This window comes from Alligator mississippiensis, chromosome 9 (assembly GCF_030867095.1).
Source record: "Alligator mississippiensis isolate rAllMis1 chromosome 9, rAllMis1, whole genome shotgun sequence".
Classification (NCBI taxonomy): Eukaryota; Metazoa; Chordata; order Crocodylia; family Alligatoridae; genus Alligator; species Alligator mississippiensis.
The window spans coordinates 13,259,187-13,286,490 of record NC_081832.1 but is presented as its reverse complement, the minus strand read 5'-3'; the positions used below and the strand labels follow the sequence as shown (position 1 = coordinate 13,286,490).

Below are 27,304 nucleotides of genomic sequence, written 5' to 3'. Positions count from 1 at the left end.
AAATACTCCAGGGGAGGAACACATTTTAATTGAGGACCCAATCTCTAACCCTTTGACAAGCAGCTTAATCTACCAAGCATGGCAGCTACTTAGTGCAAGCGAAGGTACCAGAATCAGGCTCAGAGAAACCCTCTTGGGGGTACCTCCCTGCATACTTCTGATCATGTAACACCCCTATGATCACTAGCCATTGCTTACATGGAGAAATAACATTAAGTAAACGTACAACTGCTTAGTGCGATGGGGCAGCTTAAAATAAGGAGACCAACATTGCATCCTCTATCGTACACCACACACCAATACTTCAGAGGCACAAGCTCCTTTCTTAAGTCCATCCTAGAATGCATTTACCCCTCCTCGACTAGTACTTTATGCTACAGGTTAGACTCCCATCAACTTTAATGGGACTATTTGTGGTATAAGGTACTATTCAGCGCAAGAGTAACACAAAACATTAAAATCTTGCTGAAAGAGTTTATAACGCTCACAGTTATTACAAAGTTATTTAAAGGTTTTGACTTTCATTTCATTCCAACAGAACAGGGGGCAATGGGTGAACTGCTCCTTGTGCCCTAGCTGCTGTGCACAAAGGTGTGCAGGCTCATAACACTTCAGGGAAGTATTTGCTTTTATTTTTCATTTTCCTGGATTTTGTAAAAAAATCATTAAGTTTTTTTCACGTTAGATTTGGTCAAATCCTTCCCTTCAGGCAGTGTTTCCACAAAACCTGAACAACAGGCTGAAAACTAGTTGACAGTGACTCTTTCAAGGAGCAAAGTTGAAAGCAGTTTTGTTGTATCTGGTGGGGGGAGGAAGCGTGTATCTGGTGGGGGGAGGAAGCGACACAGGACCTGGGATTGTTTTTTGCTGGGAAGCATGACGACATCCAGAGAATGAAGGGAGCACTCTAAGCCTTCTGGCCTAAATTATCTGCTAACACAAATAATCAAATTCCAGGGACCGCACGGCTCTGGCGCCACGAGAACAAGGGGGAGGCCGGGCCCAAACACCGCATTAGCAGGTGGCAGCCCAAGTCTGACCCACGCAGGATATTCAAGTGCGATATACAAAATACTGATGCTCTCCAAGGAAGCCAGCATCACTCATAGGATCGTGGGAAGTTTTTAATGGCTTGCTCAAGGCTAGGCCTCTACAATGTTTATATTAATACTTACATGTTGGATAGCCGCTCATTTGGTCTCAGCTGGAAATCAGTCCAACAGCTGAGAAACATCTGGCTGCTAACCTTGGACAACATCTAATCTGGTAGCCCAGGGATTTAAGAAGTCTCTTTGGAGGGAATGAAGTTTGGCAAATGTCATACTGAGATCTTTGCTCTACCACAGTTGTTTCTCAAGCTCCAGTAACTGCTTCAGTATTACACGTTCAGCCCTTTGGTATCAGAGATGTAACTAAAGCCCTGTTTATCTTAGCAGCCATCCTTCATTAGCAATTACGCAAGGCTTTAATTAATTCTACACGACAACCTCCATTTTTCAGGAATGTTTCTGAAGCGCACTTCTGTCTGCCCAGCTTATAAAAACACGAGCAGCAGACACGCACGCACTGCAGGAGACCGCTAGGCACGGGAGCAGGGTGGGGGGAAGCTCTGTCTCCCAGGAAAGGCAGACAGCTACACTTGGCGCCCAGTTAAACTATTCCAGTTCACATACATAGACCCAGCACCATTGTCACTTTCTTTCTACCCTCTTCCCAACATATGCAGCATCATAAACCTACTAGCACTTTGCACTGCAAAATGAAGAGCACTTCTATGCCAGAAAGCTACCCTAGGGCACCACCATGCACCCAAGGCAACAGCACTCTATGGTAGTAAAGACCGGCGCAGAGTTTGGTAAGAGAGACCTGCAAAACAGAGAGAAGGAAGGAAAAAGTGTTTGCTTTTTACAGTAAAGTCTTTTGTCCAATAGGTGGTTTGTCTTCTCACCTCAAAAACTCTTGCTTGGTTTTTTGCAGGAGAAATTCAGGTTTCACTAACCCTGAAGCACATTTTGGCGACAGCCACATTAGCAAAATACATCACAAGAGAGCAGATGTTGAGCAAGGTAGAGGGGAAGAGAAGTTTCAAATGGTCCGTCTAATCTTATTTTCCCCTTTAGTTGTCACCTATTCTACTTCAATGCCTAGCATCATCCGGGAGAAAATTTTATTGAAATTTAAAAATGCAGTTAATGTGAAGGTCATTGGGATAAGCTGCAGAGCAAAGCCAGAAGAGCCAGACTTGGAGGCTAGGAAATTCGGACAATTCTCTGCTTTGGGGGGGACTGGAGGGAGAGAGAGTATTCCTTTGAAGGACACATGTGAAAAGCATAGAGGATTGGGAACAAAGCAGAAGTCAGACAAGGGACTGAATTTCCGTGTGCTTCCATTCTCTTGCCTTTTCATCTCTTTTTACTGTGTTTTCTTGTTCCGCACATAGAGGGCAGTGGGAAAATGCAGGGCAAGAACAGGAGATGATGAAAGAGAGCAGCAAGAGGAGGATTAGGAAGAGCATAGGGAATACAGGCTCTCTGCTACAAGCTCCACAACTCTGGCCCTTATCCAACAAAGCACTTAAGCACGCACCTATCTTCAATTTGACTTTAGTGGGACTCTTCACAGGCTTAAAGTTAAGCACATGCTTCAGTGGTTTCCTGGAGCCAAGCCAGAGAGCCCACAAAAGGGGAGCATTGAAGTGACCTGTACCTCAGGTTGTGCAAAGGTGATATCCCGTTGGAAACCATTTTGACCAAAGATTGATTATGACAAGCTCCACTAAAGAGAAAACTCTTAGTTGCCAGAAAAGCTGTATTCATTTATTAAATGAGGTTTGGGCTTTGGAGCAGAAGCCAGCATGTCTATAGCACTCTCATTTCAGCAAGCACTGCATTTACACGTGCAGCATGCACACCAGTCCTTCTCAAACATAAAAAACATGGTTCTATAGCAAAACGCTGAACTTCAGTGAGCAAAGCTCAGCTCCTAGCCAGAGAGAGAGATTTCTGGGACTGTGGACAGGTCATTTGGATTGGCATTTTCAGAAGGCCTTGACAGTTTAAGAGCACAAGTCTCAATTCCTATAGCACACAGGCACTCTTAAAAATGCCGTCCTTGGTGCCTCCTCTCTCCATATTACTTGGGGATAAATGATATCCCCTTCCTTCTATCCTACCTAGATCCACCACAACAGGGCCAGAGCATGAGAGCCTTTATTTCTGTTACAGTGGCACATAATAACACTGCTCAGTGAACCATGCAATAAAGCCGATCATGCGTTTCCAAGCGTCTCCTCAATATTACAGGAAAACACACTATTAAAAAGGCATGGATTAATGGGTTACTCTGCCACTGCCTCACTGTATATCCCTGTATATCCCCAAGTTACTTGAGCACTTCTTGTATCTTAGCTTGCTCACCTATATAAAATGGGTGTGATTCTGACTTCTCATTGCAGAGCTGACTACCAATGCCTAGTTTAAAAACTATTTGTTTCAATAGTGATTGAAACAACACTAGTTTAAGAACTAAAAGACTACACTAGCAGCAAGAGAACTATTAAACTCCCCCTATCCCCTAAAATCTTTAATTGTATACTGACAGGAAGCAAAAGATTATTAGTTTTACTTAATAACAACAAATCTTATTGCACCGCTAATCCCCCTACCCCCAGGAAGTGACTCGCATTATGAATGCATACACCCCAACCCATGTCTGAATAACGTGGAAATCATGTTAAACAGCCCTTTAAAGTTTGAAATTGATATGACATGAGAAATGACTCTCACAAAAGGACTCAGCATTTGATTTTAACAGCATTTGAACTTAACTCAGGCTGTAAAGCTTGTTAGCTCCCTCTACTGTTTAATGAGTGTAGTAATGTCACCTGCTACTTTCTACTCAAGAGGTAGTAAGCTGAGATTTCTTAGGTATGTCCTGCTAAATTGATATACTAAATATATACAAGGTTTGATAGCTGCTCAAGTGCGACAAAAAACTCAGGAGCAGCAGCAGTGCCTCAACACAAAGATGACAGTCTTCCAGAAAAGAGCAAAGTCACTGGTGAGTCTGCATGACTGAAGAGGCCCATCAGAGAGCCACATGTCTGACCGTAGACATGACAAATAGTTCCAAGGACTAGAAATTATAAGCCAGCCAATTGAAGAATGAGTAAAAAAAAAAAAAAAATGCAACTCATTTTTGCCAGCTGCTCCCACTGACTTCAGTCAAACTTGGTGCACATTTGAGACCGACTTGATCTTTGGACAGTATTCTTACTCCACCTCTTCACTCTTCATTGGTCCATTCAGAAGCATCTTGGAATATAAGCAGATTGCCAGCAGGGTTCAAGCAGAAACTGTGCTTTCTCCCTCCAATGGCACTTTATTAAACAGCAAGCTACATGAAATATGGGGTTCTTTCCTGTCTTCAGAAGCCTCAGGAAGAAGCTGATGTCACAAAGCAGGCAACAAGCCACTGGGATTTGTAAAACATCAACAGTGCTGAAAATCAGAAACTTTGCTCACATTTATTATTTTTACATCCCAATTTTATTTGGCTTAGATTACTGTAATGGTAGAGTGTCGTGCTAACATGTCCGAAAAATGTCAACTCATTATTATGCATAGATATTACATATTTTCAAGTATGCACCAAAACCTTTCTAGGCAACGCCCATCTCCAGGATGAAAATGATATTTGTGTTAAACCATGGCTGTTGCTAGCCCATTTCCAAGAGTGGTATATAGACCAGTATTGTGGAAATGGATTTCCCAAACCATTTAATCTTACCTACTATCAGATAAGCTTGAATAAGTTGATTGCTTGAGGGAACTCCAGATCACCAATACATTGAAGGGAAAAGCCAGAAGCAGCATCTTCTAATACTTCCTCTATTCAGAGACGCTCAATAGCAAAAAGACAAACTTCTCATCCCCCGTTTTCGTCCAGCTTTAACGGCCTTCAAGTTTACACACTGTGCTACCTGAGAACCAGACAACACTCATGTTGGGAATGCGTTTCTCTTGACCGGTCAGACAGTATATAGAAGACATTGCAGCACTGAATTAGGTTCTTTCGGAGGGACTCCTGTAAGACCACTGTACTAGACACTACAGTAGAGCAGCTCCCCAAGACAAACATCTCTATAGATTTTGTTCTAGCAATTTAAGATCACTGAAAACATTTCCAATTATTATTCTAAGCTTAAACATCAGTGACAGACACGTAAAGGGAAAGAAAAAAACTCTTTAGAGTATGCTGAAAGAGGCACAGCAGTAGAACGTGTATAAGGACACTTATTTCACCACTGTCTTTCTTCCTTCACCATATATTAATCTATGTCCAGAAATTCTCACATTTTACTGTTAAAAATAAATTAGATAACCATATTATCTATCACTTGTAGCAAGATACTGCCAAACAATTCAGTGATTTAAGGGATCAACATTCTAAACATAAATACAATTAAAGCCTTCTAATATTAATGCACACTTTTTATTATATTAAAATCAGGCAATGGTCTGATACAATAAAAAGGCTGCTTATGGAATACTGTTATGTTAAACTTTAATTACAGAGGATGTTAAATCCTTACAACTAATATTTTCCTCAAAAGAGTTAATGGTAACATCAATTGTTCATTGACTTGATAGCTGCTGCTTTAAAATGTGTTTATTTTTTTTTATTTTTTTATTTTTTACACAAACACTGATTTTTTCATAAAACTTAGGACACACTAGGTTGTTTGTATTTAAGCTTGCATCCACATTTCAGCAGTTAGTGGTCCAAAATAGTAATCAGAAAAGACAGTGATTTGCCAGGACGCAACGCCAATAAAGAAGGTCCTTTATCTGCTGTGCACACCATTCCCCTCCAATTCTTCATGGCAGAGTTTTTCCTCCTGAGACTTGAAGTGTCAGAACAAAGTCTACAGTATGCTGATTTGTCTCTAGTTGTCAGGTCTTTAGAAGGGCCAAAAGGTAAGTGCATTGTTTATTAGTTAACATTCTCAGGTCAATTGTAAAGCACAAAATTCAAGTTGGTTTAACTGGAGTGTGTGTTTAGAATTTCTATATGCGGAGTTTCCCTATTAAGGTTTGGCAGCTAGCAGATCCAAGCAATCCTGGTAAATTACTGCTCTTTTCACCATGTCAAAAGCCTATCTAATATCAGCCGTGGCCAGCTTGGCGGTGTGGCAGCAGTGCCAAGGGGGCAGGGGAGATCCAAGTTTGCGAGCAGAATAGATACTCTTGTTTCCCAGGCTGGTGAAGACTAAATTCTTTGCAAAAACAAAATGACAAGCACGAGGGGACACATCAGATGACTGCCCCAACACTTACCCCATTGCTGGCCACTGGCACGAAGAAGAGTCATAGAAGGGGACAAAAAATAAAGCAGCACCCCCACGAGGACAATGGGGGAGAGGAGAGAGATCAAAGAACCCTGAATCCCTCACCCAAGGCCCACATAACTGGGAAGGGGGACCGGGAGGAGAAATACAATCTATGCCTTGGCCAAAGGGAAGAAGAAAAGCCTACCCCAGATGATCAGGGCAATAAAAGGAAAAGAAAAAGAAAAGAAAGAAAACCCAAAAAGAACAACCACAGTCACATTCAGCCTTTACTAGAGATAGCACAAAGGGAGGGATGACTGAGGTTAGCACACATCCCCATTAGTAGTCCATAAAGCCCAGTGTTGTACTGGAAGCTAAAACCTTTGTGTCTCCTCTAATAAATAGCCCTGAGCTTCGACTCTATTGCAAAAGACAGAAAAAGGCGGGGGAAGGGGAATAACCCAGGCCAAACACACAGCAAGGTGATTGTGTGATGTATGCTTTCACAGTTGAGTTAGATGTGCCACACTGGTCTTGACAGTAATAAATTTAAATAGACTTTTCTTGATACCAGAAGTTCAACTATGTGGACAGTGGTTACACATGACAGGATTATTTGTTATAGCACAACTTATATTTCAAATGGAAAATTAGTATCATTTACAGTATTCAAGATAAACTTCCTTTGAATGGGAACTTCCTTTCCAGTATTTTGAGGTCTACAAGATGCATCTAGAAAATTTACTACTGTGGAAAATGAAGACAGCTTAAATTGAATAGGGGGGCATGATTATTTTTTTTTAATTAATTGCTGTAACATTGTCCTTCAGGTGGCTGAGGAAGTTTCATATTTTCTTTAGACATCATTAGACGCCGAAGTTCTTGCAGAACAACTTTGATACTATAAGAATTCTGCCATTTTGCTAGGACTGATATGGCTCTGGGATCCACCTAAAATAGACAAAAAACACCAAACCCGTCAGTCCTCAGACTGTTAACATATAGCTCCTTACTAGATGCCGTTTTTAAAACAAAGAAAAGTGTTTTTCAGACTTAAACAGAAATGTAGTTTCCTTTCAAGTTTAGTAAGTATTCCTGTTGTTTAACATTCATGCTGTCAGAGCAAAGGACAGGGATGAAATCAACTACACAGTTCAAGTGTGGGAAAGTATCTGATGCATTATAGTTATGTCTCCACTGTAAATTTACCATGCCAGGCAAGGGCACCCTCAAGCATGCCACACTGCTCCATGTAGGCTACCTCCTAACCATAAGCAGCAAACTGCATTTGTGTGGTGCTGCAAGCAGATTAAGACAAAGAATCAGCACGCAGCTACACTGCTCCAATTCAGAAAGCAGCCTGGGCTGAGTGGCACGGTGTGTTTGAGAGCACTACTAACTGGTATGGCAAGTTTATATATAGTGTAAATGCCATTTTCCCCCTCCCGCCCTCTTCCAATTCTCAAAGCAAAATCTGAGGGCGTTCAGTTAAGTAACATGGGAGTTCAGAGAACACACCGATTTAAAATGTGTATGTTTAAACTAGGTTAATATAAACAGAAAAACTTACCACTCCATTAGAACTATTTACTCCATTCATATTAATTTTTGTTACAAATCTTACAAATGGAGGTGCTTCTGGATATTTAGGCCCACATTCTATTTTAAGGCTGTATATTCTGTTTTCATAAATTGTCTGGAAAAAAAGAACATTGCGTCAGGTGGTACATGAATCACTTGGCAAAGATGGTCACTGATATTCGTGAAGTTTGAATTTTGCATGCCGTTTCTCAAAGGGCAATCATTGCTACAAAGGCTACACACTGCACTCTCACCTTTGAGAAATTTGCTAATGCACTGAACACCTCCAACAGACATTTATGACACTGCAATCTTATATTTAAAATATTATCTGTGCTTAAGGTTAAAGAACAAAACTGACATCACTTCTGGGGTACTAATTAGAATAAAGCGGTCTAGCTTTTTCACCAAATAGTTCAGCTACATACAAAGAAATATAAAGGCAAGTAGAGTTTTGCACTGTTCACCTTACAGATAACTATCTTGGAATGGAAACCACGACTTTAGAGTAACCAGCAATTTAAGCTCAACTTACCAGAGAAGTCTACAATTTTTAATTCCTCCGAGTTTGAGACATAAATAAACCTTGAGGTTTTTCTTGTTTTCGTAACTCAACGTGCAGGAAGTAGGATGGAAAGTGGAATGCTCCAAATACAATACATTTAATAGTTTACTTGCCATCAGGGTTATTTCTTATATAGCAACAACATTGGTTGGTGCTTTACAGACCTAAGAGACACGAAACAACACGGAGGTATAGGGGAAGGAAGCAAAAAGTAGCAAGGGGTGTTGGTTGTAGCTGTGTTGGTCTAAGGATGTAGGCCGGGGTGGGCAATTATTTTGGGCAGAGAGCCACTTCCTGAGTTTTGGAAAGCCATCGAGGGCCGCATGATAGGCAGCCCAGGGCAGATTAATATTACTTTTCTACATTTTTTAGGGGCCCCGTAGGCCGGATAGAATGGCCTGGCGGGCCACACCTGGCCCCCGGGCTGCATTTTGCCTGCCCCTGATGTAGGCAGAGAAAGGGTAAATCTGATATCTTTTATTAGACCAACTAAAATAGTTGGAAAAACTCTTCCTTGCAAGCTTTCAGGTACAAAAACCCTTCTTTAGGCAAAGGAAGTGCCTGCAGTAGTGAGTGCATTGATTCTGCAATTTTTTAAAATAGCATAAGGAAACGGGAAGAAAGTGGAGGTCAACTTACAGTATGCAGCACTAAACAAAAACCACAGAATTTTTGAGCATGGAGTTCTGGCATTCTGGGTGAAGAAGAGTGTCCCAGCTATAATAGTAATAATGGAGGCAGAATGACAGATATGCATAAGAGGAGTGTGACTTTCAGCATTTGGCAGTTTGGACACATTTTCCTGTACAGTCAAAACTGCACTGCAAGCTTTAAAAAAAAAGCCAAACAGGAGAGGGGGGAAATCAATCAAATTAAGAGTTCGCTCTTGCCATTCTAGTATGCAGGGTTGCAGGGGCCTAAAGAGAAGAGTCTTTTGTTAGTGTAACGTATTTTATATTCCCATAGCTCATCTGGTGTTACTGGCACCATGCTCTAACCGAAGTCGCTGGTTTGATTTTCCATTGAACCAGATGATTTTTTGAGGTCCCCTTCAGCCTTACTTCTCTACAAAATCTATGTACACTCCCAGCAAAAATAAAGCATGGGTAATTCTTACCCCAAGCCAGGACTGCCAGGATTTTATATAGCAAGAGTTCTCTCAACAAACACAATAGTTTTCCCCAGTGAATACCCAGCTTGACCATCTTTTTAATATCTTTCCTGATACGAACCATTATAAAACACAGGAGTCAGGGGCCAAGTGCAGCTGAACATGCATTTGTGTACCTGCCTATAACACACAGCAAGTCTTATGCAGAGCTCCACAGTAGCAGGCTCTGGTTTACTAGGAAAAAATATGCACAGGCAGCAGTTTTCCTGTGCAACAGTGACATCCAGTGGTCAGTTATTCAGAACAATTTTCCAATTCCTTCGGCTGGAGATCGTCAGAAGGCGACAGACGGGAAAGGTGAACAAACAGAAGGTTGTTACGAGAACTTGAGCAAACTTTGTCTGTCACCTCTAGATAGATTAGGCAATCATCCACAATTCAAACGTCAAAACCACTCAGGTGCATTTTGCCAGCATGACAACACAGAAGCACATGCAAACTTTCAGGCTTCTTTGAAATAACTGTTTAATACAAGTGCTGCAAGTGACAGACATTACAAGCTGGATTACTTAGCGCCTACAGACAATATGAAACATTTACAGTCAAGGCTGAGGCCTGGCAGACAGAGTAAATATACAGCAAAGCTATCTGCACCAAGATATACAGGAGGAAAAGCCTGCTTCCATGTATGGAAGTAGGGACTATCGGAAGCAGCAGCGTGTATCTAGTTCTAGAGGAGATTAATTTTTCTTCTGCCATCACCAAAATACAGACTCCCCTGTCAATACCCCTACCTACAGGAGGAGACAAGCAGCTTTTTGGAGTTCATGTTTTGTACATCTCATTGAAACAAAGGAAACAAAACTGAGTATGAAGCCATACATGGTAAACAAGAGCCCATACTTCAATATAGTATGCTGCTTTCAAGCAAAAAATCAGTTTGAAAAAACCCAATACCAGGAAAAAACTTCATCTATAAATATAAATGGGTCAGAAAAATGAAAGAGAAAGAAAAGCAGCACACTAGAAAAATCTGCCTATGTTACTTCATGAGCTTGTTCTATAGTATGAGCTATACTACTGGTTATGGGCCAGCAAATAAATACCTTTTAGTATGTGCAAGTTTCCAGTTAATCTACAAATTAGATTAAAACTTTCATTCTGCCTGAATGTTATGCAAGGTGTATATATGCTGATAATTTTTAACATCTCTGCGTAGTATACTCCTCATTAAAGCAAACTCCTTTCCACAACTTACTTTCTAAAATGAAACAAAGACTCTCAGGAAAACAACCTAGGGCTAACTATGGATATATGAATGAGTGGATGAGGGTAGTGGTCTCCAACCCGGGGCTTGCAAGCAACATGCTGCCCACTAATGCCTCTTGCTGCCAGCTGACACACACATCCTTGCTCCCCACATACACAGGTCTATTCAGTTTGACTTGCTCCGAATTTTTGCCTGCAAGCCGACAAAGGTCAGATACCACTGGATCAAGGGATACGTTTACAGCATCCGTCAAAGAAAATGTTTGGATGAATAAATGGTGATACAGAAAACATGGTATTAATGGTACAGCCTCAGCTGCCATGGTCAACCCGACCTCTCTTCTGTCCTGGTCAACCTCTCTTATAGAAGACTAGAAAAAGGGGTGCAGAGACTATAACTGCCTGTGTTTAAAGGGCTCCATCTAACAGGCTGAAAAAACTGAGGCAGACTGGACACAGAGACATACATAATACAATGGCACAGCAAAGGTAACTTGGGTACTTCCATTTATCCTTTCGGAGTAAGAGTCAATGAAGCTGGAATGGCACACCCCAACCCTGGCCTCTCCTATCCAGCACAAATGAAGAGTACATAATCAGTCTTTGGAATTCACTACTGTGAAGTAGAGACTCATAGCTATCAATAAGCTATGCATCTCTAAGTCACGAAAACATAGTTTCACTATCCCATCTATCGTATTTTTAATACATAGAATAAATCCTCAAAGGCTAAATCACTGATTAGTACGGGGTCTCTTACAGACATACTTCAAAGGGGTTATTTTTATTGTGATGTACCCAGCCTACCAGCAATCAGCAATAAAGTTCCTATTTGAAACATTTTTTTCAGTAAAATGGTTTTTTGCTTCCTTCCCTATCTGAAAACAGAAAGTAGAGTGAACTAAACAGCCAACAGACCTAAGCTGCTTCTCAGCTATGCAATGGCAAGCTTGTCGCTATCTTCATTGTTAAGACTGTAATACAATAAGTCAATAAGTAGAGAGACAAAGATAAAGTGGAAACACTAAGCACGATAATTTCTGTTCCACTCACTGTGATAATATGGGTGCATTGCAGGCTTTTTTCATGACTTTTCTAAACAGGAGAACACAGACATCACCCAGACTCAAAACAATTATAAATAAAAATACAGGGGAGGTATGACAAAAGGCAGAAGTGCTGCCAAGTTAAAGTTTGAGCTTCTAAACATTAGCATTTTCTGAGTTATCTAAAACTTTTGACTAAGCAAGTTTCGCTGTAACAGAAATAACCTCCCAAAAGTCCTCAAGAATTTCCCAAAAATGATGAATGAAGCTGAAGTGAACTCGCACAGAATATACTGAAAATAGAACAGTTAGTGAGAATTTTACCTGCATTTTCTCTAAATATACTTTCAAAGTTTTTAAGCCTTGCTGTATTCAGCAGTACCCTGGGAATCAGAAGTGACATTCTAAGAGTACGTGTATACAGCACAAAACACTGTTAAACAGCAATGCTGAAGTTAGCCTTGCATATGCTGCCTCCAGAAGTAGAAGCAGTATAGCTGTATTAGCCCTCTGATGCATCCAGTCTAGGTCACACAGATTAATCCATGCTGGTATGCAAAAGCTAATTTAGCTTGGGGTATTCTCTGCACATACACAACCTAGAGTGAATGTGTAAGGACAAAAGATAGTTTTGGCACAGAATTAACTAGAGAATGGCTACCCAGCATTATTCAAACTTCTATGCAGAAAGATACACTGGCATATAAAATCCAGTTTTACATGCTAAGCAAACCAGGTTGCAAGTGCATACCTGGTCAGATACACACCAGTGTTTAGGTTGGGGCAGTGAGAATGGAAAAAAAGTAGAGATTAGTGACATTGCTTACTCTTGGAGGCCCAATAATCATTCCTGTCCATCTTGTAAGTGTCATATCTTCATCATCTTCAAGACCCCAGCTAACTGTCCCATCTCCTACTCCTTTCTGACCTTCTTCAAGTTCTTCCAACAGACGAAAATTACGAGGAACTTTTACTCCTAAAAACAATCAGAAAGAAACTTTGAGAGCTGAGAACATCTGACAGTGAGATTAAACTGAGTCACTAGAGTGGTGCTTTTAGTAATCCTACATGTAAAACAGTTAAATCAAAACATCAAGAAAGAGCAACATCTGCGTGAGGGTACGTTACCAGTGTGAAGATGCTTTCATGTTTAAGTTCTGGTCTTTTGTGTGGGAAAAGAGCTGGTCTTACACTTTAGAAATCATGCTACTGGGCCAAGACAGCACTGTGTCAAGACAGTGTATGCAGTGAGAAAAAGGGGGACCTCTCATCTCTTCAGAGGAATAAACATCATAATAGTCTTACTTCCTGTCCACATGATGCAGAAGATCCTACATTAGCATTTTGTAAGAAGCTTAACATCACTGAACCTCCTCTGAACATTTCAAAACAAGACGACCAGTTTTGTAATAAAAGCAGGTGAATCTGAAGTCAATTCACGTTGCCTTCATCAGTGTAAGATGAAAAGCACTTACACCTCCCATCACTGCAACATCTGAACACCTCAAACTTTAGTATGCATAGCCACACAAAAGCTGCAGGAGAGACGCAAGTTTTTATTTGCATTTTCCAGACAGGGAACTGAGGCACAGAGGCGCTAAGTGACTTGCCCAAAGTCATCCTGAATGTCTGTGGTGGGTGGAGGACTTGAACCTAAGTTTCCTAGGACTTGGCCACTGGAACATCATTTGTTTCAAGATGCTTAAGCTGCAGCCATTACAGACCCTGAATTAGTCGACCACTGAATTCCAGAATTTACAGTACATGTTTATGAATGGGCCTAACTAAGGAAACAAAACTATTGATATGATGTAGAAGTTAACAGTTATTTTCCATTTCAAAAAACCAAAACAAAACTTTTTAAAGTGCACCACAAGCTTAATTATTCAATAGTTGCACAGTCCTTAGTACAGTACAGCTGAAAAGAATAGCTGGTTCCTTTCTCTGTTTTTTCTATGCTATGCTGCAGATGTAAACAGGCTGGAAAATTATTCTTTATGGGACAAAATATTTTCAGTGAAAAGCTCTTCCAGTTCTTCAAAAAATATCCTCAAGTCAATGGCACCAGAAAGAAGCAAGGAGAAAGCCTTGAAGATGATCCCTTTGATTGCTTGAAGATATGGAAATATAAAAGATCTGTGGATGTACACAATGTGACAGTCCTTAGATTGTGACAACTTTAGTAGCTTTAAAGACTCCCTCAAATGTCTTGAGAGACATGAGAGAGACTAAAACATTAATTCTGATTTTACTGTGAAAAGAAATTCTGCTAAAGCCTCAGAGAGAGAGAGAGAGAGACAAAAAAAATCCTTAAAAAAAAAAAATCACAACCACACATACAAATCAAAAGCATCTTAACTAGTGAAATTAGCTTGCTGGTCAATTTTGAGAGAAAAATATTATATATCGTATTCAAAAGAGATCTGAAAATACAAGATCATAAATACATGTCAGCTCCAGTAATGCAGTTCTGAACAAATGCAATACTAACAGAATTTTTCAGAACCAGAGAAGATGAGCTAAAAAGTACCAGAATTGAGAGCAACAAGAGTACATACCCTACATTCTCAAAGCATCCCATGGTAGAGTCCAGGCAGTGTGACGGAAGAAGTCTTTCAAATCTTAGCACTTCAGCACAGTGGAGTGAAGAGTAGAGAGGAAACAAGGGAACTGGCACAAGCAGGAAATGATAGAAGTAGAGAGGCCCGGGATAGGATTTTGAATAATTTCACGATCGTATGCCACTTTTTTCAGTTGGTGCTCAGCAAGTGATTCAAGACTATACAGTAAATGAAGCTGTTGTCTACAGAACTCCAGTCTTATTTTCTGCAGAAGCTGATGGTTGTATGGTGAATGAGAGAGGGGACTATACAAAAAGACTCACACAGCTTATGATTAACACATCTGAATGCCATCCCAAAAATTCTAATCTTGCCTCCATCATTTAAATCCTACACAATACCAGCCAGTCATCTGATCCACACTTTTTACACAGGTCACTACTACTTAGGAATGCAAAACCGGAGACCCTCAAATCTGATTTACAGAAGTGCTGAGTAACTAACTGAAGCCAAAGAACCTGTGTTTGAATAAGCAAGGCTCTGAGAATGCTCAGTAATCTGAACACTAAAATCAGGCCTCTTAAATTAGAGGCTGGAAATGATGACAGTTAGTTTGATCTTAGTTTTCTTTTGCTTCAACTCCTCATTTGTAACATGGAGATAATATCAGCTCGTGTCTGTAGGTGCTGTGAAGATAAGATTTATACGCCAGGAAATCATTTTTTGGACATTCAGAGCAAGGATTGGGCAGTCTGTGGGAAGACATGGGGCCATGTGATGAAGGTAAAAGGAAATACTAGCCATTCATTCAATGAGTAACATCCTTTCTGTGCGCTCAGTGAGGTAATGATCTTGTATGACGAAAATAATTGCACAATTCAACACCACACTATAAAATAAATGTACCAGGAGCCCAATTCAAGCTGAAACTCTCAACTTCAGTATTTCTTAATATAAATGTTGCAAACGTTAAACTTTGCAACCTTAACATTACACCCTAAAGAGGTAGGGGGGAAGGAGGGATAAATCTGATCTCAGGGGGAAGAAAAGGCAACATTGTTTCAGGTCTATTCCAAAATATAATCACTGATCAGATACGAGTTAGAACCATAAAATAATTAAGGATTATAGAGCAGTAGCTCTCAAAACAGTCTGAGATCACATGTTGTATTATAGAGAGAAAACAGACACATAGTACTTTGACACAAATTGTTAGCTTACAAGCATTAAGGGGACTTCAGGCAAGTGACAGGAGTGGGGGATCCGTGAGACACTTAACATTTGGATTTCAGGCTAAATGGGAAAACCTGCAAACCCTCGTTACTGTGAGAAGTGAACGGTTGCTGTATGATCCTACGTCTGCCTATACAATGGCCTCAGCACTCTCCAAGAATGCATCTTTTAGCTGAATTGGAAAGCCCAGAGCCAAGATCTGGCACATAAGGCCACATCACCTGGCCCACGGGACTCAACACAGCCCTGGAAATTTGGCAGCAAAGGAGCAGTGACGGCATCAATTGCTGCAGCTGTGGGAGCTGTTTGCCCCACTGTGAAATTTCCAAGCGGGAAGACCTGCCCCATGCACCAGATGCAGGTCTGCAGACTGGCCCCATGCCTCTCACCTGGGGACCAGATGCATTGGTCCCCACTGGCTTAGGGCAGTGATTCCCAAATTGACAGATTGCACACCACCAATTTAAAACAATAAAACCATAAGTACAACCAGCAAATTTCTCAGTTAAACCTTAAGTACCACCAGAAATTTTGTGTCATATAAAGTAATTATAATAAACCTGCTGACATGTACCACTGATAGGTTGTCTGCGTACCACTGGTGGTACCCATACCACAGAGAGGGAACCGCTGGCTTAGGGCATCATATGACACCTCGCTACCTCATCATGCTACAAGAGTCAAGTTCAGAGACTACAGAAAGGATGTCCTGTGCTCATTCAATATTTGCTAAATTACTTCTGGAACCCAGGACCAAAGCAAGTTCTGAGACGCAACACATTTCTAGAACAGCCGACTCAGGCGTGAGTCAACTGCATTTTCCACACATGGCAAATACTCTGCATAACCCTTTCAGTGTAGTTATGGAGACTGCCAAGTCAGTAAGCAAACAAGCTTGTTAGCTTCATGAGTCCTTGAATACACACACACACACACACACACAAAAAGAAGAGATAAGTAATTAAACTGCCAAAACAGGCTTTAGATTATGTTTTATTTTAGTGAATCATAGAATCACAGAAAAGTAGGGCTGGGAGGGACCTCCAGAGGTCATCTAGCCCAACCCCCTGCCTGAAGCAGGATCATCCCTATCCAAACCATCCCATATAAAACCATAATCTAAACTCTACGTAAGACTACCATCAACCATGACCACACAGACCACACCCTAACCTGCCACAGGTCAAGAGGGAAGACTACAACAGACAACATCCTGCTTCTATGAGATCCCAGGAAGAGGTCCACAACTCCCACTACAGAAGAAGGCAAACCCCCACAGTCCATACCAGTCTGACCATGGGATATAAATTCCTTCCTGACCCCAAATATGGCAATATGTCTGACCCTGGGAAAGAGAGGCAAGACCCTCTAGCCAGGAACCTCTGCTTTTGGTCCCAGCAGGAACACTGGCACACTCCAGCCAAAATCCCTAGCCTTGGCTATAGCCAACACTCAATGCCTCTAAAAAAGGCTTAAAAACACCCTGACATGTAGCATGAGAGGTAGGGCAACCAGCAAAGCCCACAAGCTTGGGAAATACACATAGTGGAACACAGGCATAGCTACACCTAGATCAGTGTTTCTCAACCCGTGGGTTGTGACCCAAAAGTGAGTTTTAAGAATATATGAAAGGGTCATGAACAAACTTTGAAAATGGATCAAAGTTTAAAAATGGATTCTCCTTTAAAGGAGAAAAATGTGGGAAACCGTGGCTTTCCCCTTGCAGGCTGGCAGAGTTCCAGCTTGCAAGAAACTACTGGAGCCCCCCTGCTCCACACATCCACTCCCTGCCCCTGTGGCAGGGGCTGGGGGCAGAGAGCAGCAGGTCAGGAGTGAGGGGTAGGGGTCAGTACTGGCCATCAATGTTTACAAATGGGTCCTGGTACAAAAGATGTAGATGATCTAGGTCAGTGGTTTTCAACAAGTGGCTGTCCAATCTCTTCTTGAACACCTTCAGCGATGTAGAGTCCACAACTTCCCTAGGCACTCTACTCCACTAATAATGATTCCAGAACACTATTAAAATCATCTTCACATTTAATTTCACTTCTGATACAAAAGATGCAAGAAAAATCCAAACAGTTGGCAGACCTCATGGAAATCTTCCAAAGAGAGAGAAAATACATGTGAATTAAAGAACAAAAACAAAGCAAAAAAAATGGACTTAGTACTTACCATGACTAGCTCAGACAAACCCCATGAAACATTTAATTTTTACCATAGGCCTGGAAAACAAAACCAAGTGGCAACCACAAGCTTCCCTGACAAGTGATAGTGACAGACTGATATTGTAGCCATGATGGTTCAGGAATTATTTGAGGCGCAAAGATTTCTTAGGGTGATAACTTTTATTGGACCAACTGCATAACTGGGATCAAGTTAGACAAGCTTTCAAATGCAAGATATGATCTGAAGAAGAATGTCTTGCATTCAAAAGCTTATCTAACTCTATCCCAACTGTGCAGTTGGTCCAATAAAAAAATATCACTAAGAAATCCTTATCCCCCTGACAAGTGGGGAAGAATTTAAGGTTCCTGGCGGAGAGGTGGTAGACTTTATAATGTGAAGATAGCATTCCAATTGCTAACTGACAGTGATGCTGCATTAAACAGAGCTAAGTCTGGTTCTGATGCAGACTGAAATTGAATACTGCTAGTCAGTGTTTGTTATCAAACCACTTTAACACTTAACATAAAACAATCTGCAAGACCCTGGCACAAAATGTTAAAATAAAGGATGAAGATGAAATTGTCATAAATCAAAAAATAAAACAAATAACCAACCACATTCAGTCAAAATCAGAAATTAGAATTTGTGCATCAAGTTAATGAACACTTCAAGCAAGTCTACAGAAGTATAAACTTCTCAAAAATAGATCCATTCTGAAAGAGCCACCTGCCTCAACAGCACTAATAGACCCCACTGCAACAAAGAGGACAAACATACTTTCGGGGGCAGAACCTGTACCAGCTGAGTCAAGCTAAGTTTTGCCACTGATGGCAATATGCACAGGATCAAGCGGTAAGTGTGCAAGGTGTTGTAATTTCATAATTCTGAAAGGTTACATTTGTAACTTTTCTTTCCAGGTAAGAATCAAGTCACAAGCATTTATATTTTGATACATTTATCTCAAACTGTAAGGCATAAGGTAGAAATGATGCAGAATATCCAGAAGAGCTTATGGATAACATATTTCAGCAATTAGGAACTTTAGAAAAAAAAGACTCTTTTATGTAATGTTATTCTCTGCACGATAATGTAGAGAATTTCAGATTCTGACCTGAACCAAAGCCAATTTCAACTTTGGCAATTATTCCTCATTTAAATGAAATCAGGTCTCAACACTAACCTCAACTGTGCGCACATACACAAACAATCAACAGAAAAGTGTTTTCAAACATGAGTTCCCTATTATGCTTGATAACACAGCCTGAATTGTATCTGTTAGGGGTGTACTGATAAAGATGTTCTTGGCCAATACCAAAAGCTGATTATTAACCAGCCATATTGGCCAATACTGATCAATAACTGATATTAACTATGGACAGAATCATGCTGCGAGCTGAGTCACGCTGGGCCGGGCCGGGCCAGGTAGCTCAGCTCCACCTACCCACGTCTGCAGCATTCTGCACCTTTCATGGTGCCCACCCCGGCCCCACCACTCAGTCTGCGCCACACCAGCACCTGGTTCACCCGGACGGCTGCTCCACTCCAGACTAGCCCAGCCAGCCGGTGAGGGGATGGGGGTGTATCCTGGGTTGTCCCTGCTCGTGAAAGGGAACCCAGGCATCTGGAGACCCCGGCCCCACAGGCAAGAGGAAACCCAAGTATCTAGAGGCCCCAGCAAGAAGGCATAATTATCAGAGAAGTTATCAGCTACAAGGTACAAAAAAAGCCAATGTAAATTTCCCTTTTATCAGTGTCGATCTGATAGGCAACCAATATATCAGTGCACCTCTACTATCTATTCCAAATACTTTTGCAGAAAGTAGGGGTGCACTGGTAGAGATTTTTGGGGCTGATACCAATAGCTGATTTTTAAGGAGGCATATCAGCCAATACTGATCTGATTTCCAATATGCAGACTGGCAGCTTGAAGAGCCGTGTCCAGCTGGTAAGTCTGTTGTGGTGGAAAGGGAGGGGAATGGGAAGGGATGTGTATGTGGGGGGGCAGATTGAGGCCCCTGTGGTGAGGGAGGGAGGGAGTGGGTCTGCCCAGCTGGGGCAGGACAGGGATGGAGCCACAGCTCGTCATGGGGACATTGGGGGGGGGGGGGGGGGGGGGGGAGCAGTTCCGGCCACTGTGTGCACCACAGGAGGGCACTGGGGGGGAGGGGGTGTGCAGGGCAGGGCAGGCTGCAGACTGGGGTGGTACCAGGCTCTTCCTGGAGTGGGCTGGGTTGGGCTATACTCAGGGCTGGTGGTGGCAGTGCTGGGAGGGGGGCTACCGGGGGGCTGCAGCCCCCCCAAAATTCACTGTAGCCCCACCAGCCCTCCCTCCCAGTGCTGTCACTGCCTGCCCCGCCCCGAGCACAGCCTGGCCCAGCCCCAGCCAGGAAGAGCCCGATGCAGCCCCCCCCCTGCAACCTGCCTTGCCCCACACAGATCTGGGGGGCATGCCCCCCCCCGTGCCCTCCCAGGATGTGCACAGTGACAGGGGACACCCCCCTTCCCCTGCGCCCCCTGGACAAACCGCAGCTCCATCCTGCACCCTGCTCTGGCTGGACAGTGCCTGCCCCAGCCCCATGCCCTCCCCTCACCGTGGGGGCCTTGATCTGTGACCCCCCCCACACCCATTCCCTCCCCTTCCACTGCAACAGACTTGTCAGGTGCACGCAGCTCTCCAAGCTGCTGGGCTGTGCTCCTCACCCTGTACATGTTGCACTGTGGCTGCACACATGCATGGGGCATATATCAGCCACATCAGGCTGATTTCCGATACAGTCAATTTTCTTTATATCGGTGCCAATGTGATATTGGACCGTTGTATCAGTGCACCTCTAGCAGGAAGTAGTGGGTTTGAACCTTATTTAACCGGACAGTTTGTCTACAACACTACAACTGAAAGTGCTAAATTTAAGTGTTGAAGTCTGACCTCAAAATACATTAACATTTTCATTCTTTGTCAAAACTCTGTCAAATCTTTAAAGTGACCCAACATTAAATGTTGAATAAGAGGCTTTGGGTTATGACAAACTGTCAGCAGATAAGAATTTAATGGTTCATATGCTGACCCCGTAATTATGCCCCTGAATTCAAAGATTTCCACTCTTAATTCATGTTTTGATATTAAAATACAATCTTGATAAAGAAACCGTGGTAAAATGGCCAAGGCAAACCTACATTATCATAAAGGGGTCTCAGCTCAAACAAAGTGTTGCCAACCTCCATCTTGCTGGGATCATCTGATTCCAGCAGTCTTTCCTGCCTAAGTGCAGTGGGGCTGGACCCGATGACCTGTAAGGTCCCTTCCAGCCCCTAACAACTCAGGAGGCTTCTCAGTGAGGCCCTAAAGGGCCACAGCCCAAAGGCGAGGGGAGTTCAGGACAAGTGGTTGCTCTTCAAAGGAGCGATCCTGGATGCACAAGCCAAGACTATTCCATCTCGGAGGAAAGGCAGCAAAAGGGCACAGCAGCCCCCTTGGCTATGGGCAGATGAGAACCTGATGGTATTTAACACCAAAAAATGCAAGGTTCTCCACCTTGGGAAGAAAAACCTGCAGCATCCTTATATGCTCAGCAGTGCCATGCTGGCTAGTGCTACGGGTGAAAGGAACTTGGGGGTCATGATTGACCACAAGATGAACGTGAGCCTTCAGTGTGATGCTGCAGCTAGTAAAGCGAGCAAAACGCTGGCTTGCATCCATAGAAGCTTCTCAAGCAAATCCCAGGACGTCATTCTCCCCTTGTACTCGGCCTTGGTGAGGCCGCAGCTGGAGTACTGCATCCAGTTTTGGGCTCTACAATTCAAAATGGATGTGAAGAAGCTTGAGAGAGTGCAGAGGAGAGCCACGCGCATGATCGAAGGTCAGGAAAACAGACCTTATGATGAGAGGCTGAAAGCCATGGGACTCTTCAGCCTGGAAAAGCGCAGGCTCAGTGGTGATCTGGTGGCAACCTATAAGTTTATCAGGGGTGCCCACCAGGATCTGGGGGGACGTCTGTTCACCAGAGCGCCCCAAAGGATGACAAGGTCAAATGGTCAAACTCCTCCATGACCATTTCAGGCTGGACATAAGGAAGAACTTCTTTACTGTCTGAGCCCCCAAGGTTTGGAATAGATTGCTGGCGGAGGTGTTTTAAGCACCTACTTTGAACATCTTCAAGAGACATTTGGATGTGTATCTTGCTGGGATCCTAGGATCCCTGCCGATTTCCTGCCCCTGGGGCAGGGGGCTGGACTCGATGATCTTCCAAGGTCCCTTCCAGCCCTAATGTCTACGAAATCTATGAAACTATACATCTATGAAGTCGAAATTTGAGGAGGGTGGGGGGTGGAATCATTTTTGCTACTTATCTTTCAGGTGCAAGACAAACCAGAAACTACAACATCAACTAGAATTTATTTTACTAAGGGCAGCATCTCAAGCTAATATTTGGGGGGCAAAAAAAGATTAAACTTCCATTTTTGATGTGAAAAGCATCTCATTCCTCTTTACACTGCCTCTCCCAACCACGCCCCAAACCTGGTTATTGTTGATTTAAGCAGTATTAGATTTTCTGAAATTAGTCTTCTTGATCAAGTGCACTTAATTAGCTAACACATCTATATTCAAGTCACATGTTGTTTGGATATTATGATTATGTTAAAACAACTGCAAATTCACATGAAATATGAATCACTTTGCTTTAACGACACAAGATTTTAGCTGCAAATCAAGTTTCCTATCAGTTTAATACCAGGTATTTTAAAGTACACAAGAATCACAATACTGAGCAGAGACAACTGTCTCTTTCAGCACCCAACATAGGGAGTTTCAGAAGAAGGTGTAGAAACCTCAGTTGGCAGCTGTGGGATAATCTACCCATTCATAAGGTTTCATCTTGAACCCTGGAGATTAGAGACTGGCTACATCCCTGGAATGTAACATTTAATAAACCTACAACTTGTCACTATTAACTGTAACTACTCTTTGCTACACATATACATGGTTACAGTTAATCTTTTTTCAGATCTTGCTAAAAGTAACACCCTGTGCCAGCAAGTCCAGGTTTTTGTTGTAAGAAACCCCCCCCACCTGGTCTCTATCAGTTCTGTATCAGTTGTGCTTTTCATTTTAATTTAATTCAATGTATCCCTTCTTCTTGTGTTGAGACAGAAAGAAGCTTCCTATCTACCTTCTCCACAGCATTCATTATTTTATGTGCTCTTACATCCTCTCCTGTTTTAAGGTAAAACAGGCCAACCTGCTTGATCTCTCCTTGTTATATCCTGAATTATGTCACTCTTTTCCAACCCCCACTTGTACAACATCTCTTCTGAGATGGGAATCCCAAGACTACCCATAACATTGCAAATGAAACTGCATCACTGATTTGTGCAATGGCAACATATTTTCAGCATTATTCTCTGACCCAGTCCCTATACATTCTAACGTCTTGTTTGCTCTTCTTGATCACAGTTGTATATTAAGAGAGGTTTCAACCAAGTTGTCTATAACGACGCCCAATTCTTTCATTATCAGAAAAATAATTTTAAAACTTTAACTTATACCTTAAAAGGTTCTAAAACGTGTCTCTCCAATGAGCATTACTTTGCATTAAGCAACACAAAGCTCTATATGTTATCATGGTGCCACTTTACCCAACCCGGTTAAGTCTCTTGGAAATTCTTCACAGTCCCCTTCCTGTTCAGCTGACTAAAGCAATGTTCTGTCATCAGCAATTATCTTACTGCTCACCCCACTTTTCAGATCAGAAACTGTATAAACATTAAGAAATGTAGTATACAGCGTTGGATCTCATGGGTACCAAGCTGCTTGACTTTTATTGCAGAAATTTACTATTTAATTCTACTTTGCTCTATCTTTCTCTCTCTCTCAGACAGTTTTGAAACCAGAATATCATCAGGCCCCTCTGCACATGACTTAGGGCAGCAGTCTCCAACTTTTTAAAGTAGGAGATCACCTCTGGCATTTAAAACCAACCCAAGATCTACAGTCTGCCACCACCACCCCGTTCCCCCCTTCCGCCCTGCAGGTAAGTCTGTGGGGAGGGAAAGGGGTGGGGGGGTACAGATTGAGGCAGAAGGAGAAAAAATTATTTGGTGGCAAGCCTCCCCAACAGGTAAGTCCCATCTGGCTGGGGCCCCACTCAACTTACCCCTGCTCCTGCCTCTGCAGCACTGTCCCTCACTGTGGGGAGCTTGATCAAGCACCTGTCACTTACCTCCCCCACAAACTGACCTGCTGGGCTGGGGAACGCATGTGCATGCATGCAGGCACTCAGCCCCCAATCTCAGGCTCAGATTGACTTCAAGAGGCTCAGAGATCTACCGGTGGATCAAGATTCACTGGTTGCTGACCACTGACTTATGGCCTTTGATGGCAATACTGTGACAGGGAACCCTGGTGGCAATTCAGTGGTAGAGGGAGCAGCTGGAGGGCTCGGAGCACAGCTGATAGTTTGGGAGCACAGCACTGGCAAGTGGGGCAGCACCTCACTCGCAGAGAGCTGCACTAACTTGGACCATTAACCCTATAAGGTTGCTGACACCTGTCTTAGGGTTGTCTGCACTGAAGACAATACCAGAGCCAGCTACCTACCCTGGAAATCTTCAAAAGGAGACTGGACAGTCACCTTGCTGGGGTCACTTGTCCCCAGTTGTCATTTCCTGCTTAGTGCAGGGGAACTGGACCCAATGATCCCTTCCAGCCCCTAACAATCTATGAATCTAAGAATCCATCAAACTATAGCTGGGGCAGCCTGGAGCTCTGCACAGGCTAATTTTCTCACTGAGCAACAAAGTACATTAGCTGACATGGCAGCATGAAGCTCTGCCAGGCTACTGTACCTTGCTGTTTAACAGGAATATTAACCCACGCAGAGCTCCCTGTTGCCACAACCATACTACTTCCAATACACTAGCTAGCTCAAGAATCCCTATACCGCGCTGTCTATAGCACAGACATAGCTTTCACCCCTCAAGAAACCCAGTCATGGCCTTTTGAGAGTCTTCAAGTCACCTGGTTCCCCTTTATTTGTATGTTCAATGAATTCTCAGAGTAGTGCGGTTTTCCTTTCCAGAAGTCATGCTGCTAGACTCTCCTATAATTTCTTTCCAGGTGTTTTATTATTCTAATTTTTAAGCATTTCAACCCATTTGTTAGATGGTGTATGGCTTTCTTGTTCATTTCCAAAATCACCCTTGCAGCCTTCTATAGAAATACAGGGCTAACGTATGCTGCCTTTTCATTTGTTCTACAACTAGAAATTTTTAATGAGATTGGACATATACCTTTGGAATTCAGCTACTTCCAAGAGAAGCAAACAGATCCACATGTTTTACAAACAAATAGGCACACATTTAAAGGTTTTTGTAAAACAAGTATTTGTAAAACTTGTTTATAAATAAGAAAGATCATTACACTCCTTGCCCAAAGCCCACCATGAATTGGTGACTATAAATAAATATCAAGGGATTGATCTTTCCCTTGTCCCTGTACCCAATAGACAACACCACATCCAAAACTTTTAGCATCAAAAAAAGTACAATACAAACTGCACTGCAGTGCCACTGTAATATTACTGAAAGGGACGGGACATAACTGTTCCTTTTAGCAGAAAAGGACAGTCTAATAACCTAATCAGTAGTCACAGGGTGGGCTTTATCACCAAGAATAAAGAGCCGCATCAGTTACCAGCTGGACCAGCTCACAGTTGCATTTAAATGGAGTTGCTCACTTGGATTTTTCAAATCCAAATTCAGAGCTGTCTACAAAGGCTCAGCGTTCACGTAACTGTGTTGAAAAGTTATACACTGATTTTCAAAGCTTTTGCCAAAAGGAAAGGTACAAACAAAACCCTACCAGCAGCAGGTTAAATATGTCTGTCACCAGATGCCTGAATAAGTATGTATGTTGCCACACCTATTTGTTCTTCCCTAGCTGTACGTTACCTGAAGTACAAACTTCCCACTTCCAATTCTGCAGAGCCGATAAAGCAGCAGCACTTTTAGAATCACATGAAAAACGACGGGACGTGACACAAAAGGGGCCGCCCGGCCGATTTTCTGCACTTAACTACACACTCACAGCATCTCTCAACGGGGAGTTGAGATAGATCGAGTCAGATCTACCAGGGGTGCGGCTGAAATACCCTATGGAAGCCCTGTATCGAGGCGAGTTTAAAAATGTCTCAATAATCTTACATGACCTCTCCATCCGCACCCAAACAACGAATTCATGGAGCTGCACTGACTTAAAAAGAAAGACACATGCCTTGTTCTTCCAGCCAAATGTAAATGGAAGAAAAGTCAGAAGCTGCAAAAGATTATTGGAGAAATACGGCGGCCTGCTGGAGTGACACAAGAAGCCGATAAGGCCCTGTCTCAATTTCACATCCTGTGCTGGGCGTTTCAACACGGGTCTCCTAGAATACAAACCGCACAAGCGCAGAAAAACCAGCGGTATTGGGATTACGAGGACTTTTAAACACAGATCTGCAAAATACAGGCCTCGTAACAACTGCTACTGCACTGCTCGCACATTTTTAAAATCCTTCTCTTTTGAGTGATCGCTCTTGTTAGAAGACCATCTACGGAAATAGCTACGGCCTCAAGAGAAAAATGAAGATCCTCTTCGTTTCCTCGGTCAAGACGAGGGATTCCCCTTGAAGGACCTGCTTCGTTTTAAAATTTGGTGGGAACCACTTGAAACAAATCCTGGAGGCCAAAACTGCAACCCAGGCACAGCAGAAATTAGTACCCAAAAGTGAAACTCATTTGACTCTGTTTCACTTCTATCCGTTACTCTGCTTAAAAGCGAAGCGGGCGGCGCTGGGCAAGGCGGCGAATCTCTCCTGTGGGCATCGCCGGCCGACGCTGCGCCGGGGTTTCGGCGGCATCAGGACCCGGGCGCCGGCAGGGCCCAGCCAGGCCAGGAGTGGGGTGGGGGGACAAACCCTCAGGCGGCAAACCCCAGCTCGGGGCCCTCGGGTGGGCCGGCTCCAGGCGCAGCGGTGTCGGCCCAGGGCAGCGAGTGGGCCCGGGGCCGGGTCCGGGTCCGGGGGACGCGGCAGCGGGCGGGCCCAGCCGGCGGGTGTTGAGGCCCCGCACCGGCAAGACACGGACGCGGGCCCGGGCTGCGCTGCCCCGCCACAACCCCGCGGGCAGGGGCAGGAGTAGGAGTAGGGAGCGCGGCCTGAACCCCCGCCCCGCGCGGCGCCCCCCGCCCCGGTCCCGGCCGGCTGCCCGGCCCCGCTCACCCGAGCCCGTGGTGGCCGCCATCTTGCGCCGCTGCCGCTCCGAGCCCGCCCCTTCCGCCGCGTCACCGCCACGCGCGAACTGCGGCTTGATGGGACGAGACGGGAGGAGCCGCGGGCGGGCGGGCGCAGAAAGTCGCAGTCCGGAAGCTGGGCGGGGCTGGCCGGCAGGCCTCGGGAAGGGCGT

At 43.3% G+C, this 27,304-nt stretch overlaps 1 protein-coding gene across 1 annotated transcript; it reads right to left on the bottom strand.

Annotated features, from left to right (window-relative positions):
• Positions 1–5,471: 5,471 nt before the first annotated feature.
• On the bottom strand, positions 5,472–27,224 carry UBE2V1 (ubiquitin conjugating enzyme E2 V1). Its single transcript, XM_014609654.3, has 4 exons — positions 27,121–27,224; positions 12,731–12,879; positions 7,902–8,027; positions 5,472–7,282 (listed from the first exon to the last, which is right to left on the bottom strand). The coding sequence occupies exons 1-4, from the start codon at positions 27,140–27,142 to the stop codon at positions 7,136–7,138; spliced, it is 444 nt and encodes a 147-aa protein (XP_014465140.1). The 5' UTR covers positions 27,143–27,224; the 3' UTR covers positions 5,472–7,135.
• Between the last annotated feature and the right edge of the window lie 80 nt (positions 27,225–27,304).